Source organism: Cibotium barometz, chromosome 19 (genome assembly GCF_041138505.1).
Source record: "Cibotium barometz isolate CiBa-2024 chromosome 19, ASM4113850v1, whole genome shotgun sequence".
NCBI lineage: Eukaryota > Viridiplantae > Streptophyta > Polypodiopsida > Cyatheales > Cibotiaceae > Cibotium > Cibotium barometz.
In genome coordinates this window covers 51470437-51493598 of record NC_141064.1, presented here as the reverse complement: position 1 = coordinate 51493598, position 23162 = coordinate 51470437, and the positions used below count along the sequence as shown (strand labels likewise).

Below are 23162 nucleotides of genomic sequence, written 5' to 3'. Positions count from 1 at the left end.
GTCAATCTCCATATCCTAATGTCGGGTTACAAAAAAGAACAAGCGTGCTAAATCACGTACTCATTATATTCACACTTTTATTGATGGTGTATTGATTAATGCCCGCTAAATCACGTACTCATTATACTCACACTTTTATTGATGGTGTATATTCACACTTTTATTGATGGTGTATATTCACACTTTTATTGATGGTGTATTCATTAATGCTCCCTATGCTCGGGCATTAATTAATACAATGAAGGTCTCATTTTAGCAACCACCTGCTTTCCTTCCACGTTGTTTGACCCTTCTCCTCCTCGTCAACCAACCCTCCTACTACCACCATTTGTCCTCCTCAGAAAAAAGTCGAGATCATGGCTCCCTATTCACCTCTCTCTAAGCTTCTCCTCTGTCCATCCTCCCAAAGCTCCTCTCCCCTATGTCTAGCACTAGCTCTGCCTTGCCGAGATACACAACTACATTGCCGAGATACACAACTACAGACAAAAAAGAGATCTCATAAGAGAAAGACAATAACCCCTACGCCTCCTAGCATCAGCCAGCTTCAGCTCAAGTACCGTATGATGATCGTGCTAGTTCGGAGTAGAGAGCACAAGCGTAGTGGAAGGAACGAAAGAGAGAGAGAGAGGGGTCTTAGTAATAAAAAGAACACCAAAGAAAGAAAGATTCTATATAAAAAACACATGCTATTTATAGCTGAAAAATAAAAAAAATATTATTTTGAGATCGGCAAACATTTCTACTGTAAACAAACCTTAGAGATTTTGACCTGCACCACTAGCTAATTAATTTATGGCACGCACAAAAAAAAACGTACGTTTTGGGTGAATATATATTCACGTACTCATTAATGAAGTGCTCACTAATATAGACCAGTCCAATAGCAATACAAGATTCAACACGGAAGATGATCTGTTGTTGTTGCCAGCTTTGAACTAGTGTCTTCACTGAGAAGAGGTTGGATGATTGATGAGTCGCCTTTTGCATCAAGGAATATCTGTGTGCCGTTTGATTTGTTGGTAACGCCATCTTCAGGTGAACTCGACATGCTCGACGTTGGGATGGAAGGAATGAGCTTCCTCTCTTCTCCTTGGCCCCAAGTTACAAGATAGAGGCCCCCAATGATTAACAATCCACCAATTAGGCTGCAAAGACACATAATTTGCCATTGCTTACAATCTACGCGTGGTAGCGTACACATGATCATCTTATATGACTATGGTTAATCGTTGAAACTTGACAAAATTAAGCAGCTGGTCTAAATTTGATTGAGATAAATTGATTCATCATCATGAATGAGTCTGCCTACAGTGCGCAACTTTAGATGACATAAAAAGTGTTCGTGCACCTTCCAAGGAAGAAATTTTCTTTAACAAACAAGAATGTGAGGATGGCAACGATGATCGTCTGCGCAGGTTGGTAAACGGCTGTCAGAACAGCCCCGCCTTTTTGAACACACCACATTTGGACCGAGAAAACTAGGCCGGACACAACTAATCCCTGCATGCGTACACGAACCATGAACGCGCTTGTGTTAGAACGCGTTTAACAGCAGTAATTAAGGGTACCGTCTCGTTAATAGCAATGCAGCTTAACTAGAGGTTAAGTCCAAATTACACTTACAGCGTATAGTACACTTAGAAGTTGCGGTCCCCATGGCAGAACCCATTTGGAGGGATCTCTCTCCTTGCAAACAGCAAGGACGAGCAGCTGTAGTGTGCCGAAAAAGCTTGTGAAAGCTGTAACAGAGAGGCGAGCGGGGTACTGCTTGATCACCGGGCTCTGCACTCATGATTTGCATGGCATCGCGATTAAAGACCGTATTAACGATCCTTCCAATTTAGAACATGCATGCTATAATGATGTGGATTGAATTGGAGAAAGAACAGATTTCAGCCATAGCTTATATGGGATCAAACCTGTATAACGAGCCAAAAGGAGAAGGCAATGCACATCCCCATGTGATAGAAGGCGCCTAGCTGCCAACTTTTTACTGGATGGATCAGCACATCAGAAGTGCTTTCCATGGATAGCTGGGATACCTCTAAGATGCTTGCTAATTGGGGAGTATTAAGGTGAGAAGGGCTTTGTTGAACAACTTTAATGATTGCAGGGCCTTTGTAGAAGACCATGAGTGTTGCACCAATTACACATAGGATGGTGCCCAAAACCTTGGCTTGCCCATCCCGCCTCATGAAGTGCACCTTCTCTTGCCTAGATCCAGAGGTTGCAACGCATGCATGAATTAATGTTGATGGATTTAGAGATTAAAAATATGAAGGTAAGTATATCATCACACACAACGATTCATGAATGCTTAATTTATTCACCCAAATGCAACAGCAATAATGAACGTGATCGCCGGAATGGAGTTTTGAATTGCAGCGGCAAACGTGGGAGACGTGTAGGACAATCCCTCCAAGAAGAACGCTTGGCTCAAGAAGACTCTGCACCAAATTAAGGAGCACCAGATTAATTCTTTGTAATTAGTGAATGAGTGCTGTACGTCGTCTTGCTGGTGTGTGTACTTCTAAGGAATCACTGCAGCAGGAGTTCTTTAATGCCCATATAGTCTGAATGCTTAAGGTATCCAAATTCAATGAAATTTATATTTATATTTTGCGCGAAAGGAATGAAGACCGGACTATGTATAGCTACAAAATTGCAGAATTAATTAGCATTGACGTACTAACAAGGCACAGACTCTGGATTTTTTTTTTTTGGGGGTCTTTTTTCTTGTATGTTCTTTTCGTGCGTGCGTGCGTGCGTGCGTGCGTGCAGAAGAGGACTGGTCAGTGATACTGCATGCAGCAAGGAGGTACTGTAAAATAAATACCCACCCGGTGAGGCCTAGGAGGAAGAAGTGGCCAAGGAGAGCCCATGTCAGAGGGGGCCGTTTGTTCCTGCACGAGCATGCGAGAGAGAGAGAGATTAAGATTTACCACGGGGACTTTAGAGATTAAGCTTGATAATAATGATTTCAAAGGGGGTGATGAATGTGAAAGGAGAACCACCTCTCGAGGAAGAAGGCGAGGGGGATGAGGAAGCAGAGGCCGATGGCGCCGCGGTAAACGGCGAAGGTGAAGAGACTCATGCCGCCCGTGAGCGCCACACGTGTGATAATTTGGTAGCCCGACATGCCGGCCTGCACGAAGAGCAAGGCCAAGTGCAGCAGCACGAGCGAGAGGCACGAGGAGTTGGCCATGTCACAAACACAGCGTAATCCCAACGCTACACTAGAGCCGGCGGCCAACACGACGCCTGCAACTAGCTGCCACTCGGGTAGCTAGCTGTTGGGCATTCAAGATTACAACAACACACAGGAGAAGGAGGCAGCCGGGGGGGGGAAAAGGGCTTTGCGAAGCTCCGAGTTGCCGGCTTTTTATGTTCCTCCCCTTCGTCGCTGCCACTGCACGATTTTTACAGCTCTCCCCACCCCGCCTTTCAGGAGAGACAAACAGGCCTTGGCACAGAAAACACAAAAGCGATGGCGCTTTAATGCAGAGGGAATAATCTCCAACTCGACATTGATCATTGCTGTTGCACGCGGGGGGTCCTCTCGTGGGTGCCCAAATGCATATGGTCTGTGTAACTGTAAAGTTACAAAAAAAAAAAAATGCATGCGTACCTTTGTGATTATACTCGTAATAAGGTTGGCTCTCAGGTCTAGCATCAAGCATGTGAAGTCATACACGTGTTTGTGATTATACTCTTAAGGTGGTTGGAACTTGGGGCTCATGTCCAGTATCACCCTTGGCCCAAGTGTTTGGGAGATAAGATTCTCGACCTATCCAATTAGATTTTCAAATTGCAATTGGATCATTCCACAACTTGGAAAGTCCCTTGGCTATTAAGAGACTAAGGTTATGTAAAAGGGGAGGAGAAGGGTGTGTGTGTGAAGGGACTTAAGGTCCACTAGCTCATCTATTTAAAGGTGGAACTAGAAGGCATTTGGTATGGAGCAAGAAGCCTAGTTGTATTTTGAACAACTTAATAAGCAAGATATTTTCTTGTATTTTGTGAGTCTCTCTCCTCCATATAGTTGATCTAGCATGAGCACCACGAATTCTAACATGGTATCTAGAGTTTGGCAAGATTAGGCCACTTTTGTGGTGTAGAATAGGTCAATTTTTTTTATCTTTTCCTTTGTGGAGCTGAACCTCCTGCCAGTGGAGGCCCTCTAGCTACTCGTAGAGGCAAGATCTTGGGGAGCTCTCAACTAAGAAAACTCATTGTTTATATTTTTTTTACGGTGGATCATGATTTGACGTAAAGGTTTTATGTACATGTAGTATGAATGCATCATTTTGTTAATATAATGCAAACATAGGATCATAATTCTTGTAAGATATCCTAGGCCCACAGAACTAAGCAACATCTATAATCACATGTTCACCCTCACGAGGTGGAAAAAAATTCCGAGTGTGGCATAGGAAGGGATTACCCTAGGCCAACTCTTGGGCATACTGCTACCCACCAACTATGCAAGAAAGAGCAGAGTTAGTTAAGTAGGTGAGAAGATGTACCTGCAGATTAGCAAAAATGAAACACACAAACATATCCATTGAAACAAGGAAAGCCATTCTCTTCTTTTTCAATAATTCATTGAGCAATAAGAAAACAATGTCTAACAATGATAACCTTCTTAGCTACAATCCTTCTCAACAAGAAAAAAATAACCATAAGGTATTTTGGAGTAGGATTACTCACTCACAATTTTTCTTACTATCCTATCTTAAGGGCATATACAAGAATGAAAGTGGCAATTTTCCATATTGAAGCCATATTACCTTAAAAGAGAGGTGTGATGCTTCTATAATACTAGTCATAATTGTTATACGTTTGACCAATAAGAATGTAATCTTGCTAAGCCTAAGAATCTTGAATCTATGACCTAAAAGGAAGAAGTTTCTCATATTTAAGAGAATTTATAATATGGCCATTCTGGTTGCCATTTATATGAGGATTTGTTATGGAAGGGGTGAAGTCATTTGCATGGATGCGTGCTTCCTCATTTTTAGCTTGAATGTCGCGCGGTTCTTCAATTCCTTGGTTTGTCAGTGTGCCATAGTAAGGCCCTTATTCACAGAGAATAGAAAGGGAGTGGGGTGGATATGAAATGCTAGAGAACAATAGGAGAGGGAGAGGATTCGAACGGATCAAATGGATATGGAAAACGGACACCGTTTGGTCTTCCAAAAGCTTGCTTGAAATCCTAAAGAGGACAATGCTTAAGCTCACCTTTAAGTTTGTTCACATGGGGGGATTATGGAGATGGTGTCCTTAGCCGCCAGAGGAGGGCTCACAAGAGAGAGTGAGGCTTGGGTGCTATAGCCTTGGCTGGGAGAGGCTACGTGAGTGATTTTAAGCTCACCTTTAAGTCTGTTCACATGAGGGGATTATGGAGATGGTGTCCTTAGGCGCCAGAGGAGGGCTCACAAGAGAGAGTGAGGCTTGGGTGCTATAGCCTTGGCTGGGAGAGGCTATGTGAGTGATTTTAAGTCTATTCTTACAAGGGGGAGAGTGAGGCTTGGGTGCTATAGCCTTGGCTGGGAGAGGCTATAGCCTTGGCTGGGAGAGGCTACGTGAGTGATTTTAAGTCTATTCTTACAAGGGGGAGAGTGTAGGACATGTCCTAAAGCTAGAGCGTAGCCTCTACGTGAGTACTGCCTCCTAGTTGAGGAAGGAGAGGGGGTTTGTATAGGTGCAAGGAGGGGTTTCCTATGCATAGAGGGAGTGCCACAATAGGGGGGAAAGTGTGTCCGAGTGGGGGCATCATCTACAGAGAGTGCCTAGCAGGGGGGCAAGAGCGTCCAAGTGGGGGCACCATCTAGGCTAGCTGCATGATGGAGAGAGCACCACATGTCCATGAGGGGTCTAGAAGGGGCATACGTAGGGGGGAGGTGGAAGGGATAGGGGGTACATGTACCACTAAAAGAAGGGTCTAGAGATGGGGTGAAGGTGGCAAGGGGTATGTGTAGGTAGGCGCTGTCGTGACGTGGGCGGTGTCGCTGGGAAAGCGCGAGGCTTCTGGCTGTGAGAGTAAGTGGTTGAACTTCAAGGGACATCACCAGCAAAAGCTAGAACCATCATAAATTAAAGACTCAACCATACATGGGTAGTCAAGGCAAACGAAAGCCTCATGATCCAAGCCAAAAACTGGCATTAACATAGCTTGATTCATAAAACTCAACACATCAATTCCCAGAAAAAACATCTCATAGATATATACATCCAAGATTCACGGCCAGCATTGGCACCATAGTTCATATCAAAGACAAGGCTGACATCATCATAACATGTCATGAACATAGGACCTCATCTTTATGAACCATCACATCATATTCACAATACTGAGCCATCAAGACTTATGCATTCACAATACTGAGCCATCAAGACTTTGCATTCCCTTAGCACTTCCACATCAACCCGGGACAGCCCTGTATGCCTTAATTCACCTTTGTAAAACTGTATGAAGAAGTTGATCAGCTTAGTAGAGCCTGTATGCAAGTCAGCTAGTCTCTGCATGGACCTCAATTAAGTCGACCAGCCTGTATGGGGTACCTGGAGAAGTCGGCCAGCAGCATATGGTCCTCCACAGTACTTTGATCATCCCGCTTTTTCTCTGTTAGCAGGCTGTCTGTCCCCTCTACTCCTCCAAAAAACAGAACATCAATCCCTCCCATACTTATGTGGCTGGAATATGAGATATGCATCATTTGTAAGCACATCCATTGTTTAAGAAAGCATTAATTGGTGGAGTAGCTTGGCCAGATTCAGTCCTCACAATACCTGGACCTGCTCATTTATTTCGGCATCATTGGAGCACTTCCTCATACCTTGGTGCAGCAGCTTGAGCAGGCATCCTGGACCTAGTCGTTTACCTCAGTATGTATGTTGTGATCTAACCTGAAAACTCAGCTTCTGATTATTTTCCTCACAGACTGGAACATGTAGCCATATGCCATTGCATCCTCGGACCTGTTATAGAATAGCTTGGTTCTTACATCAAGCATGTCATGCTTTTAGACCGCCATTGATTCATGAAAGCAGCAGTTGTTTCTGGACTTGCAACATGCATCTCAAACCTGTCGTGCAGCTGCTTGGCCAGGGATCCTGGACGGATTCATTTACCTCAGTGTTAACCTTATGGCATGCATACTCAGTGCAACACCTTTAGATTTTCTTATGAACCAGTTATCTCGGTGCACTGCTCATGGCCAGAAATTAAGTCCTCCGTCTTCTCTGCAGCAGACTTCTTGTTCTTCTTTCCTTTCAACTTCTTCGCGCTTGCAGGGCCTCAGTCTTACTTTCTTTCTGCTTTCCTTCCTTCTGAGGCTCTGTCTTTCTCTTCTGCCCTGCAGTACTAGTATTGTTCTTTTTCCCAGGAGCGCCGTTAGCTTTCTTAACAGGAATTCCGTCAAATTTCTTACTCGTGGTCGGATCGACGCCCGTTCGGTACAGGCTGTGAAGCTCTTGGGTCTCCTTTGCGAGCAACTCGGCCAGTGACTTCTGAGGCTTTCCTGGTTTGCTCTCTGATTTAGTCCCTTTCTTCCCCCACACACACGTACCAGGCCACACCTTTTCCCCCCCACTGTCTTCTTCCCGGCGGCTCGCTTCCCCAGTCAGACGCTCCTCTTTTCGATCATCAGGCCGCCAGCTCGCCAACTTCCAGACCTCCTTCACGTGCTTACAAATTGTGTTGGCTGCCGTAGAAACCTCCACGTGGACTATTATAGGGTGGCCACATAATAGATATATATATATATATATATTTTCCTTCACAGCCTAAATGATGGCCACACTCACGCCTTTTTCACACCAATGCTCCAAACGACCTGGCCTCTTTATCTTTTATTGCCCATGCTTTCCACCATTGACATCTGCCCATTTCTGACATACCAGCTGCTACACATATATTCACCATTAAAACATACGCTGCCCCTTCTCTAAATGCCTTGTATACCCCAAAAGAAATCAACCATGCAAGTGTATCACTTTATACTTGAAGTCACACTATATTTGAACTCCTATTTATAGAGTACTAGCATATCAGGCCCATGTACAGTTTATACATCACTGTTTGCATGTCCTTGTCTCTGAATTCATGTGAATTGATCACAGAGAAGATTTTCCCTACATGGACGTGTCACAGCACGACATCCACCCCCTCTAAACCTGCACATCCTCTGGTATGTGCCACACAGGTCCAGGAATTCTGTGTCCATGCATTATTTGCACACCAACATTGGTATATGTACAAGCATCCAACTAGGCGTCTTAAACCCTGTCAAACCTGACCCAGTTGGTATCACCTTAGTAAACATGAAACAGTAGAAGAATATACATAGTGCCACTCACAAGGGGTTATCCTTTGTTGAAATATAGCATGACATCTTAGCCTACCCCTTTAGCCTGCAAGATATTTATATCTTAGCAATCACATCTGAATGGTTCTGCTTTCCCACCTGGATCAAATACCAATCGCTTTTGGCATATGTGCCATATCCTTTGCTCATATGAAGCCCTATCCTCACTTAGATTCCCTGCATATGCATAATTACCCTCATCATTCAAAGTGGGATGCTCTTCAAAATGATTTGCTTCAAAATTTTCCTCAGGCCATGTTTGAAGCCTTTGCACCACATATTGTATGGCCACAACAAGTAACAACTGCATTAACAGCATGGAACACACACTTGGTAACATCCCATCCAAATCTACCGTGCCCGGATGCATCTCACCCACTGACAAACATTCATTCTTCTCATCTAAAGACGGAAAAGCATCAACACATACAAAGTCCAACAAGGCATCATCGAGAATAGCCTTCAAATCTGAATCAATCTCATCACAATCATTTGGCTTACATAACACCTGCACATCCTCTCTTGCAACCGACAGTTGACTAGCATCAAGCATAGAAGAGCCCAAAGCTGATGGGGATCTATTATATACCATGAAATCATCCAATGCATCATCTAAGATAGCATCCAATCCAGGATCAATCGCATTGAAGCCATTATCATCTTGCAATCCCACATGTTGATTATCATGAACATCCATACCCCCATAGCTATATCCATTTGGTTGCTCATATGCAGCCTCATGAGGCTCTGTGACCACACTTTGCATATCCTGCATATTATCTCCCAGTATTTCTTGATACCTGTCTGCAGATGGGCTTAGAATTATGGGTCCCTCACCCGAGTACCCTTGAATCTGTATGTCATTGAACCCTGTATGATCCAAAAAGACAGATTCAATTTCCCTCTCCAAATCATCATCATAAACAGGCTTCCAAGCTCGAGATTGTTGCTCACAAATGTGGTTGCAAGGTAACCCTGACACTGATGACATAGCATCACCCTGTTTATTGTTGGAACACCCTGTTAGCATTCCAGAATAACCCAAATCCAAAGAACCTTGGCAACCAGCTTCAGAAGCAACATCACTGTTGGAATCACCCATATCACTCACCCCCTCTAAATCAATCACACATACTTGTGGCCCATCTGCATATTCATGTACATCGTTCTGCTTATAAGCATCATAACCAGATAAGAATGCAGTAATGATAGCATCTTCTTTTTGTCTTAGATCTTCAAACTCTGCAATCATGCTTTCAACAAGAAGCATTGGTTCCTGCTGTTCTTCACACATATGATACGACACCTGAGGAATACCCTTCAAATGAGCACTTTCGTCATGAGAATCCTCATGTTTACACAGCTTACATGCTTCACAGCCCAAGAGGAAACTATTAGCGATGTCCTCTTCCTCGTGTATTGGGTCTTGAGCACCTGTCCTGAAGCTCTCTGAATCAAGTGTCTCCTCAAGCATAGGCATACACACATCATTTGGTATGATCATAGGACCCTCTATGTCTGCACCCTCAAACAAGGAAGACAGATTATACTTGCAGAGTTCACCCATTGCATCTTTATGAGGCTGTAGCAAAGCATCCCTTTTTGCACTGTGAAGGCCTTGTTGCTCACTAATAGCTTTTTGCAGTCCCAATTTAGCATAAACAGCCTCCACAATCTCTGTATCAGCCTTGAATAGCAATTGATTGTCCTCCATAAGACATGCATCGACAACCGCTTCTAAATTGGCTCTGATTGTTGCTGGAACACTATCACAGCTCACATTATACCTGGAACTCGCATAAATAAGTGCATCTGCAAAATCACTCCATCGTTTGGAGTGATACTCTGCTAGTTCCAGCACTTCATCTTTTAAATCAGGACTTATAAGGTATGCAAAAGATGCAATCATCATGTTTTCTGGAACCCCTTGATTCTTCATCTCTGTCTCGTAACACCTTAGATAGCTTTGTGGATCGAAACCATCAAATATATTGACCCTGTTATATACCAATTGCACCGCAATTTCCACTGCTTCCTGATTTCGCTTTTCTTCTTCAATCTTCCTGAACCGCTCTTCAAGCTCTTTCATCTCTGCATATAAATGCTCCATTTTGCTAGCCATCTCTACGTACTCTCACCCCAGCGGTTTCACGTCGGGTTCACCAAAGCTGTCATGATGTGGGCGGTGTCGCTGGGAAAGCGCGAGGCTTCTGGCTGTGAGAGTAAGTGGTTGAACTTCAAGGGACATCACCAGCAAAAGCTAGAACCATCATAAATTAAAGACTCAACCATACATGGGTAGTCAAGGCAAACGAAAGCCTCATGATCCAAGCCAAAAACTGGCATTAACATAGCTTGATTCATAAAACTCAACACATCAATTCCCAGAAAAAACATCTCATAGATATATACATCCAAGATTCACGGCCAGCATTGGCACCATAGTTCATATCAAAGACAAGGCTGACATCATCATAACATGTCATGAACATAGGACCTCATCTTTATGAACCATCACATCATATTCACAATACTGAGCCATCAAGACTTATGCATTCACAATACTGAGCCATCAAGACTTTGCATTCCCTTAGCACTTCCACATCAACCCGGGACAGCCCTGTATGCCTTAATTCACCTTTGTAAAACTGTATGAAGAAGTTGATCAGCTTAGTAGAGCCTGTATGCAAGTCAGCTAGTCTCTGCATGGACCTCAATTAAGTCGACCAGCATGTATGGGGTACCTGGAGAAGTCGGCCAGCAGCATATGGTCCTCCACAGTACTTTGATCATCCCGCTTTTTCTCTGTTAGCAGGCTGTCTGTCCCCTCTACTCCTCCAAAAAACAGAACATCAATCCCTCCCATACTTATGTGGCTGGAATATGAGATATGCATCATTTGTAAGCACATCCATTGTTTAAGAAAGCATTAATTGGTGGAGTAGCTTGGCCAGATTCAGTCCTCACAATACCTGGACCTGCTCATTTATTTCGGCATCATTGGAGCACTTCCTCATACCTTGGTGCAGCAGCTTGAGCAGGCATCCTGGACCTAGTCGTTTACCTCAGTATGTATGTTGTGATCTAACCTGAAAACTCAGCTTCTGATTATTTTCCTCACAGACTGGAACATGTAGCCATATGCCATTGCATCCTCGGACCTGTTATAGAATAGCTTGGTTCTTACATCAAGCATGTCATGCTTTTAGACCGCCATTGATTCATGAAAGCAGCAGTTGTTTCTGGACTTGCAACATGCATCTCAAACCTGTCGTGCAGCTGCTTGGCCAGGGATCCTGGACGGATTCATTTACCTCAGTGTTAACCTTATGGCATGCATACTCAGTGCAACACCTTTAGATTTTCTTATGAACCAGTTATCTCGGTGCACTGCTCATGGCCAGAAATTAAGTCCTCCGTCTTCTCTGCAGCAGACTTCTTGTTCTTCTTTCCTTTCAACTTCTTCGCGCTTGCAGGGCCTCAGTCTTACTTTCTTTCTGCTTTCCTTCCTTCTGAGGCTCTGTCTTTCTCTTCTGCCCTGCAGTACTAGTATTGTTCTTTTTCCCAGGAGCGCCGTCAGCTTTCTTAACAAGAATTCCGTCAAATTTCTTACCCGTGGTCGGATCGACGCCCGTTCGGTACAGGCTGTGAAGCTCTTGGGTCTCCTTTGCGAGCAACTCGGCCAGTGACTTCTGAGGCTTTCCTGGTTTGCTCTCTGATTTAGTCCCTTTCTTCCCCCCCACACACGTACCAGGCCACACCTTTTCCCCCCCACTGTCTTCTTCCCGGCGGCTCGCTTCCCCAGTCAGACGCTCCTCTTTTCGATCATCAGGCCGCCAGCTCGCCAACTTCCAGACCTCCTTCACGTGCTTACAAATTGTGTTGGCTGCCGTAGAAACCTCCACGTGGACTATTATAGGGTGGCCACATAATAGATATATATATATATATATATATATATATATTTCCCTTCACAGCCTAAATGATGGCCACACTCACGCCTTTTTCACACCAATGCTCCAAACGACCTGGCCTCTTTATCTTTTATTGCCCATGCTTTCCACCATTGACATCTGCCCATTTCTGACATACCAGCTGCTACACATATATTCACCATTAAAACATACGCTGCCCCTTCTCTAAATGCCTTGTATACCCCAAAAGAAATCAACCATGCAAGTGTATCACTTTATACTTGAAGTCACACTATATTTGAACTCCTATTTACAGAGTACTAGCATATCAGGCCCATGTACAGTTTATACATCACTGTTTGCATGTCCTTGTCTCTGAATTCATGTGAATTGATCACAGAGAAGATTTTCCCTACATGGACGTGTCACAGCACGACAGCGCGCCCTGGGGGGGACGGATGGCGAGCGTTGTTCGGGGGGTTGGTGGTAGCACTCGTGGATCTGGGGTGTTGGTGCATGGGCGGCATGCCCATGGATATACGCATGTATAATTTGGTTACAACTGAGCTCTCAGGTGTTTGGGGAAGGCATTCGTAGGCATCACATGTCACTCAGGCATGGGTCGTGGCACGGCCTATTGTGCACACGTCTGCGGGCGTCTATTGGGTGGTTGGAACTTGGGATTGTTTTAAGGAAATTGTTTGGGGTTGTCTCGAGATCTCATGGGACACTTTTCGTCCATCATTTGTATGTCCGGAATGTTGCTAATTTTGGTTTGAAGCTGCCAAATTTTAGAACTTTGCGGGTCGATTTAGGCCACTTCGGTTACCCATTTCAATCTCGAAAAAAGCCTTACCCGGGATATTCTCATGCTTAAGATTTCAAATTTGAATTCAGTTTTCTCATTTTCTAAGTAGAAAGTGCTTAATTTGAAATCTCCTTAAAATAACAACTTCTCATGGCGGATAAAAAATAACAATTAAGTGCAACCATAATGAACTACCTAAATGATACTTACAATGGATATGCCATATTGTGCTTAATGTTATATTTATAATGAATATATTACATCCTTCCCTCAAAAAAATTGAGATGTCCTTATTTGGACATAGACTCTGGGTAATCTTTTAAGAGCACTGATGTTGCATAGCTGTGTGGAGGGTAGCTTGCTCTTCTTCTTCCATTTCTAAAGTCATTTCACCAATCATGGCACACGTGCAGGCAACTAGTCCATGGCCTTTGCATTGAGATATCGAGCTCAACTAGTGCTACAAAAATGAACATTGATGACCCGCCTAGGTGATAGCATCTGCATCTACACCATTGGCATGGCTGGTGAGATTATGGGTGATATGCAGCCAGTGGGATGACAAGCTGTGTGACTAACCATTTTGGATTACTAGAGACTCGCACAGTTATAGCGCCAGCTCATTTAGTCGGGTTCATATTATGGACCGACTCTTGTATGTTGTAATAGTTGAGTACCTCTCTCTCTCTCTCCCACTGTAAGATTCCTCCCCCAACCCTTTTTTGATGTCTAGTACCTTCCCTTGTAATCAATCTCTCTTCAGAAATATAAAGACCTTGTTTCTAACTGTTTTAGCCTAGAGAGAGAAAATTATTCTAGAGAGAGAATATTCAGATTATGAATATTTTTGGATAGAAAAATAACTCATCTTATTAAAATAAGTTCCCCTGAAACAGAAATTCAAAAAGGATTTTCCAATGTGCAATTGGAATTAATTGGAAATAGGTATAAAGAACCTTAGTCTAAGGGTCTAGATTTTCAAAAATTTTGGATTATGGTCCAATTAAGGTTCCTATGGGCCAATAGCATCAATCCATATATAGGGAGGAGATAAATCCAAATTGTAAAAGAAGATACCCAAAAATGAATAAATGCTCACATAAGATGAAGAGTTGAAAATGTACAAGGTTTATTAGTAAAAAACTATGAACAATAAAATTTTGACACATATGTAAGGAAGGAGAGTTCTTTAAAGAAGGTGCATATTTCACATAGGATGAAGAGTTGAAAATGTACAAGGTTTATTAGAAAAAAACTATGAGCAATAAAATTTTGACACATATGTAAGGAAGGAGAGTTCTTTAAAGAAGGTGCATATTTCACATAAGATGAAGAGTTGAAAATGTACAAGGTTTATTAGAAAAAAACTATGAGCAATAAAATTTTGACACATATGTAAGGAAGGGGAGTTCTTTAAAGAAGGTGCATATTTCACATAAGATGAAGAGTTGAAAATGTACATGGTTTATTAGTAAAAAAACTATGAGCAATAAAATTTTGACACCTATGTAAGGAAGGGGAGTTCTTTAAAGGAGGTGCATATTTCACATGCTTGAATGAGTTTTAAACTCAAAAATAATGTGATATTTTTATCTCTCATCTCTCTTGAACCAAACCAAATAAAAATGAAACCAAATCGAATCAAAAAGTAACCAAACTAGGTCTAAATCTAGTCCAAATTCAACCAAACTGACTTGGAAAATTCTAGAATCAGTTTGTTTGGTTAGGAGATCAATTTTTCCTATAAATAGAAGCCTTCCCTTGTTGAAAAAAATATAGTGTCTTATGCATTGTTACTCTACTCCACCTAAGCCAAGAACTGTGAATTCTTTAATAATTCACTAGTTTTTGATACTTCTCTCTTTCTTCAATCCCCATTGGTGGCTCCATCAACATACTAAACCAATTGATTGGTTGGGGGTCTCTACCGTGATCAAAGAATCAAGCAAATTATAAGATAAGTATAGTGAATTTTGATCTTTTCTATAATTTCTCAATGATTCTCTCTTCTCAACCCCTCTCAAGCTTGTTGAGAAGCTTAATTGGTATGGTTTTTGAAATGCTATTGAAGTTAATTAATTAATGATAGTAAAGAATTACATAAGATTCTATTTATATTTAATTCTAATGGTTTTTCTCTCTCTCACTTAAGAAATGGTCATACTCATGACTCCTTTTCAATCCAAATGAAGCTTTTCATAAGGCTTTTCCTTAATCCAAGATTAAGCTATGCTTGAGGCCAAATTAATGGCTTTTTTCTATACTTTTAGTTTATGTTTATCAATGATTCAATCCATTATGGATTGATGATCCAATTAGAGACCATTCTAATTATTTCCTTAATGATAAACCTTATCCCTTAGAAAAAATTGAGACTTATCAGTCATAGTAGCGGAGCTATGGCAAAATTTTTATAGAAATTACGCATAAAATAATTTCATTCAAAGCATAAAAAGAGGACTTCCTACCATATTCTAGGAACTATCATCCTAGATTAATTAAAAGAATATTATTATGCATGGAGATATGGATGTTTGCATGTAGATGTAGAGATATGGATGTGAGTGTGAATGTGGAGGTGGATGTATGCATGGAGATGTGGATGTATGCATGTAGAAATAGATGTGTAGATGAGGATGTAAATGGAGATGTGGATGGATGCATGTAGATGTAGATGTATAGATGTAGATGTGAATGGAGATGTGGATGTATACATGTAGATGTAGATGTATAGATGTAGATGTGGATGTGGAGGTGGATGGATGCATGTAGATGTAGATGTATAGATGTAGATGGGAATGGAGATGTGGATGTATACATGTAGATGTAGATGTATAGATGTAGATGTGGATGTGGAGGTGGATGGATGCATGTAGATGTAGATGTATAGATGTAGATGGGAATGGAGATATGGATGTATGCATGTAGATGTAGATGTATAGATGTAGATGTGAATGGAGATGTGGATGTATACATGTAGATGTAGATGTATAGATGTAGATGTGGATGTGGAGGTGGATGGATGCATGTAGATGTAGATGTATAGATGTAGATGAGAATGGAGATGTGGATGTATACATGTAGATGTAGATGTATAGATGTAGATGTGGATGTGGAGGTGGATGGATGCATGTAGATGTAGATGTATAGATGTAGATGGGAATGGAGATATAGATGTATGCATGTAGATGTAGATGTATAGATGTAGATGTGAATGGAGATGTGGATGGATGCATGTAGATGTAGATGTATAGATGTAGATGGGAATGGAGATATGGATGTATGCATGTAGATGTAGATGTATAGATGTAGATGTGGATGTGGAGGTGGATGGATGCATGTAGATGTAGATGTATAGATGTAGATGGGAATGGAGATGTGGATGTATACATGTAGATGTAGATGTATAGATGTAGATGTGGATGTGGAGGTGGATGGATGCATGTAGATGTAGATGTATAGACGTGGATGTGAATGTGGAGGTGGATGTATGCATATAGATGTAAATGTATGGAGGTGAATGTGAATGTGAATGTGGATGTATGCATAGAGATGTAGATGTATGCATGTAGATGTGAATGTACGCATATAGATATGGATGTATGGATGTAAATATACGATATGTGATGTGAGGAAATCTGAAGTGATGAAATGGAAATGATGTGATGGGATGAGTATACATATAAATGGAATATGGAATAAGTAAGTAGATTGATGAGGGATAATGTGGAAAAATGAAAGTTAAAATAGAAATTGTATTGTAAACTGTTTGTAAATGCTGTTTGTAAATGATTGTTTTATGTCAAGAATGCTGGGGGGAGCATTTTGACCGTCTTGTGATTAAGGTCGTGATGGCAACTGCTGACGGGGAGTCAATGAAGGACGTCTCGCGTAGCAAGGTCGGCCGAAGTCTTGACCAGCCTCGGTGCGATTAAAATGGTGAGCTTCTGGTATGGTGGATGAGGGGCCAAGGAAGCGGCCTATGAGTGAAGCGCTAGGTCACCTGTGAAGGATCCTAGAGAGGGTGCTGACCATACGGTGCTCGGGCTCTGGGTCGCCTAGGATACCCACGCGTGCGTCGAGGAAGATATTGGAATAGAGTTGGATTTGTTTTCTGAAATCGGGCATGGATCTGGTTGATTGACCTTGCTGGTCTTCAATGGATGAGTCCATGGCTCTTTATATGGATGTGTTAGTTGATCTTGCTGATCTTCAACGAGAGTCCATCTTGATAAGTGGTTATATTGCCGAGTATTAAGGGCTAGGAATTATCGAAACGGCCCCTGAGCGTTCTAGTTGCCAATGATGCCATAGATACTCTAATGAAGGAATAACGGGAAATTAAGAATCAATTAGATAAATTGGAAGATTGTGATCAGTGATACTATGGTTTTATTAAAGGATTGTTTTAAACTGGTTGAATCTGTGAAAAAGGCAATTTCATATTGGGTGTGTGAGTGGTGTGACTAGTTTTATTTTGCATGAACATCCGGCTAGGGGGCCTTGGAACTCTTTTCCTTGGTACCCGGGACAAAACCTAACCAAATTCTTAATTGGATCCCATCACTACAGTGGTTGGGCGGTTGGCTAACCCATGGGATTGGATGGGGTTAGGCTGGACTGATGGATCCGTAAATCGAGACTCAAACTTTTGTTTTTATGATAGATAAAATAAATCCCGAACAGTAACTATTCTATGAATAGGAATCAACGGCTGTGCCTCTTGAATGGGAAAAAAAGCGTTGATCCCAATGATCCAAGTGCAAGTTTCTTCCTTGATCTGACCATGTATCTTATAGATGCAATTGGATCAGCTCGATCAGAAATGTTCTTGACTACGTTAGAGTAAAAAGTTATCCAGGTGGAATCGCCCGTGCTTTCCGGTAAAGGAAGTTTTTCCGGGTTCCCGGCTTTGGAACAACTGACGGATTAGTCTCTTATCCGGATATCCGTGGGTGAGGCCCCGAATGTGGGACCCCTGTCCCGCGAGAAGTGCTACTTCCGCTGCCAGTATCCTGAATCCGTTGCTCGGTGGGAACAGGGATCTTACAGTTGGTATCAGAGCATTTGGTTAATAAAGATCAACTGAGAAGACAAATATATCAAAAATTTATCAAGAAACACAAAAAGGTTATAATTGTGTGAGATAATTCATACAATTTGATATTCAAACTGAAACTCGTAATTTGGTAATTGGGTCTTCAAATGGAAGTACCGCAATTATATAGAATCCCTGACTTGCTCTTGAGGCCTAGACATGATAGTATTTACCTTATAATTCCAAGGGCCGTGACTACCCGTATATACCGAGAGTATACTGCAGCTCTTTACTGACAGTATATACGAGTAAATCTAAGACTTGAAATTATAAGCGTTAATGCTATCTAGATGATGATTTCGAATGTGATTGATATGATTTTAATTCTCTTTGAGAATTGATGAATTGATTTGGATTCTGATTGAAAATGCTGATTGGAAAATGTTGATTTCTAAAAATTAGTTGAAATATAATGAAACCTCAATGAGGGGGAATGGGACGAGTCCCTGTGATGATATTCATAACTAGAATGATGATAATGAATTTAGCAAATCACTATGAGGTTAGTGGGTTGTGCTGTTAGATTGCTACTATTAATACTTGACCGGTAGATCAAGTTAAGGGATGTCAAATTGAGAACTTGCTTGACTGAAATTTCCGTGGAGGAATGTTCCGAAGGAAACTTTTCGGTCTAATGGACCATTATCATGTTAAAGATATGAATGACATGACCTGAATGAATTGTTATTTAATGATGAGTTCTATATAAGGGATATTTATCCCAGTGTTCTGTTGGGTTGACCAGAATATAAGAACCCCATAATAAAATTGGATCTTAAGAAAAAGAGCTGTCCTCTACCTTGCGAGATGAGGACATCTCGCACTTTTTAAGTGGGGTAGAATGTAAGATTCCTCCCCAGCCTTCGAGGTATACAGGAGTAAGAATCTCCCTTCTGATCTCATAATTATTCCCTCTCTAAAATAAAAGAAAGTTTCTGTTTAAAAAAAGGAAGACCCTTTCCCTAGAATACTTCTCAGAAGTCCCACCTATTTTAAGGATTTAGAACAATGAGTTCGGAAGTGAGAATCGGTGTTTTGGATACCAAGGTTTTGGCTTTCATTCGAGTACGGCCCAAAAGAAGTTCTTTATCTCTTGGGGAGTATAAGAAGTTATCCCCCAGATATTGTGACCCTTATATCTGAATTTAATGAAAGTAGGTGACTTAGCCTACAAGCTTCTTTTATCTCCTCATCTCAAAATTCTTAATGCCTTCTATAGAAAAATGTGTCAAACACAAATCATGGAAAGACGGTAAAACTTCAATGGCAAGTTACCGTTGGCTTCTAGGTTACGCTAGCTCCTTCCTTTATATAAGTCGTAACTTTTACTTGTCGCTCACACAATAATCTTACTCTCATCAATCTCCTTTCTTTATTAATCTCCTTCATGGCTTGGCAATAAGAACTAGTTTTATCCATGATGATTTCTCACCTTCAAGACGTAAGAGAGTCTGTGAAGAAAGACTTTATAGAACAGTATGAGTGCTCACTTTTTCCTCACCTAGGAACTTCTGTAGCGCAGACCAAATGGCGAACCTATCAAAACATAACTAGGGTAACACCCTGGGGTCAGCAGCACTTTCGTAACAATGTCCGCTTGGCCATGGTTATTGAAGCCTGGGTTTGGGTCCCCGATACTACTTCGTCATGAGATCAAGACATCTTGGGTTTTTTGAGCGGGTCTTCTTACTAGCGTGTTTTCTTCCTCATGAGAAGATATGCCTTTATCCCGTTTTTGGCTTGCCTCTCAGAGGTCCTTTTGTTAGATCACCTCATACCACTGAGATAGGTGCGGCAATAACCAGCAGAATCATTCCCATAGATGAGTTACCCTATACTTGTGCAGCTTGTGAGTGTTGCTTTTGTGACCATATGATGGACGGGCTTATGGAAGTGTAAAGAGTTCTTCTATCTTTACTGTATAAGTTCCGAGAATGAATAAAGTTTAAATCTTGTTCTTATCTTGCTTTCTTTAAGACTTTTCTTGGTGGTTAATCTTGATTAAAATTTTTCTCTAAGTCTCATATTCGTGCATCTTGCGAAATTATCCCAGTTTGCGAGATGAGGACATCTCGCATTTTTTAAGTGGGGTAGAATGTAAGATTCCTCCCCCAACCCTTTTTTGATGTCTAGTATCTTCCCCTGTAATCAATCTCTCTTCAGAAATATAAAGACCTTGTTTCTAAGTGTTTTAGCCTAGAGAGAGAAAATTATTCTAGAGAGAGAATATTCAGATTATGAATATTTTTGGATAGAAAAATAACTCATCTTATTAAAATAAGTTCCCCTGAAACAGAAATTCAAAAATGATTTTTGGAATTAATTAGAAATAGGTATAAAGAACCTTAGTTTAAGGGTCTAGATTTTCAAAATTTTTTGGATTATGGTCCAATTAAGGTTCCTATGGGCCAATAGCATCAATCCATGTGTAGGGAGGAGATAAATCCAAATTGTAAAAGAAGATACCCAAAAATGAGTAAATGCTCACATAAGATGAAGAGTTGAAAATGTACAAGGTTTATTAGTAAATAACTATGAACAATAAAATTTTGACACATATGTAAGGAAGGAGAGTTCTTTAAAGAAGGTGCATATTTCACATAAGATGAAGAGTTGAAAATGTACAAGGTTTATTAGAAAAAAACTATGAGCAATAAAATTTTGACACATATGTAAGGAAGGAGAGTTCTTTAAAGAAGGTGCATATTTCACATAAGATGAAGAGTTGAAAATGTACAAGGTTTATTAGAAAAAAACTATGAGCAATAAAATTTTGACACATATGTAAGGAAGGGGAGTTCTTTAAAGAAGGTGCATATTTCACATAAGATGAAGAGTTGAAAATGTACATGGTTTATTAGTAAAAAAACTATGAGCAATAAAATTTTGACACCTATGTAAGGAAGGGGAGTTCTTTAAAGGAGGTGCATATTTCACATGCTTGAATGAGTTTTAAACTAAAAAATAATGTGATATTTTTATCTCTCATCTCTCTTGAACAAAACCAAATCAAAATAAAACCAAATCGAATCAAAAAGTAACCAAACTAGGTCCAAATCTAGTCCAAATTCAACCAAACTGACTTGGAAAATTCTAGAATCAGTTTGTTTGGTTAGGAGATCAATTTTTCCTATAAATAGAAGCCTTCCCTTGTTGAAAAAAATATAGTGTCTTATGCATTGTTACTCTACTCCACCTAAGCCAAGAACTGTGAATTCTTTAATAATTCACTAGTTTTTGATACTTCTCTCTTTCTTCAATCCCCATTGGTGGCTCCATCAACATACTAAACCAATTGATTGGTTGGGGGCCTCTACCGTGATCAAAGAATCAAGCAAATTATAAGATAAGTATAGTGAATTTTGATCTTTTCTATAATTTCTCAATGATTCTCTCTTCTCAACCCCTCTCAAGCTTGTTGAGAAGCTTAATTGGTATGGTTTTTGAAATGCTATTGAAGTTAATTAATTAATGATAGTAAAGAATTACATAAGATTCTATTTATATTTAATTCTAATGGTTTTTCTCTCTCTCACTTAAGAAATGGTCATACTCATGACTCCTTTTCAATCCAAATGAAGCTTTTCATAAGGCTTTTCCTTAATCCAAGATTAAGCTATGCTTGAGGCCAAATTAATGGCTTTTTTCTATACTTTTAGTTTATGTTTATCAATGATTCAATCCATTTTGGATTGATGATCCAATTAGAGACCATTCTAATTATTTCCTTAATGATAAACCTTATCCCTTAGAAAAAATTGAGACTTATCAGTCATAGTAGCGGAGCTATGGCAAAATTTTTATAGAAATTACGCATAAAATAATTTCATTCAAAGCATAAAAAGAGGAATTCCTACCATATTCTAGGAACTATCATCCTAGATTAATTAAAAGAATATTATTATGCATGGACATATGGATGTTTGCATGTAGATGTAGAGATATGGATGTGAGTGTGAATGTGGAGGTGGATGTATGCATGGAGATGTGGATGTATGCATGTAGAAATAGATGTGTAGATGAGGATGTAAATGGAGATGTGGATGGATGCATGTAGATGTAGATGTATAGATGTAGATGTGAATGGAGATGTGGATGTATACATGTAGATGTAGATGTATAGATGTAGATGTGGATGTGGAGGTGGATGGATGCATGTAGATGTAGATGTATAGATGTAGATGGGAATGGAGATGTGGATGTATACATGTAGATGTAGATGTATAGATGTAGATGTGGATGTGGAGGTGGATGGATGCATGTAGATGTAGATGTATAGATGTAGATGGGAATGGAGATATGGATGTATGCATGTAGATGTAGATGTATAGATGTAGATGTGAATGGAGATGTGGATGTATACATGTAGATGTAGATGTATAGATGTAGATGTGGATGTGGAGGTGGATGGATGCATGTAGATGTAGATGTATAGATGTAGATGGGAATGGAGATATGGATGTATGCATGTAGATGTAGATGTATAGATGTAGATGTGGATGTGGAGGTGGATGGATGCATGTAGATGTAGATGTATAGATGTAGATGTGAATGGAGATGTGGATGTATGCATGTAGATGTAGGTATATAGATGTAGATGTGGATGTAGAGGTGGATGTATGCATGTAGATGTAGATGTATAGATGTGGATGTGAATGTGGAGATGGATGTATGCATATAGATGTAAATGTATGGAGGTGAATGTGAATGTGGATGTGGATGTATGCATAGAGATGTAGATATATGCATGTAGATGTGAATGTACGCATATAGATGTGGATGTATGGATGTAAATATATGATATGTGATGTGAGGGAATATGAAGTGATGAAATGGAAATGATGTGATGGGATGAGTATACATATAAATGGAATATGGAATAAGTAATGTAGATTGATGAGGGATAATGTGGAAAAATGAAAGTTAAAATAGAAATTGTATTGTAAACTGTTTGTAAATGCTGTTTGTAA

At 40.6% G+C, this 23162-nt stretch overlaps 1 protein-coding gene across 1 annotated transcript; it reads right to left on the bottom strand.

Moving 5' to 3' along the window:
• Nucleotides 1-672: 672 nt before the first annotated feature.
• LOC147628718 (protein WALLS ARE THIN 1-like) lies at nt 673-3469 on the bottom strand. Its single transcript, XM_086813955.1, has 7 exons — nt 3018-3469; nt 2844-2906; nt 2334-2450; nt 1923-2217; nt 1627-1785; nt 1352-1503; nt 673-1148 (listed from the first exon to the last, which is right to left on the bottom strand). The coding sequence occupies exons 1-7, from the start codon at nt 3206-3208 to the stop codon at nt 899-901; spliced, it is 1227 nt and encodes a 408-aa protein (XP_086670081.1). The 5' UTR covers nt 3209-3469; the 3' UTR covers nt 673-898.
• Between the last annotated feature and the right edge of the window lie 19693 nt (nt 3470-23162).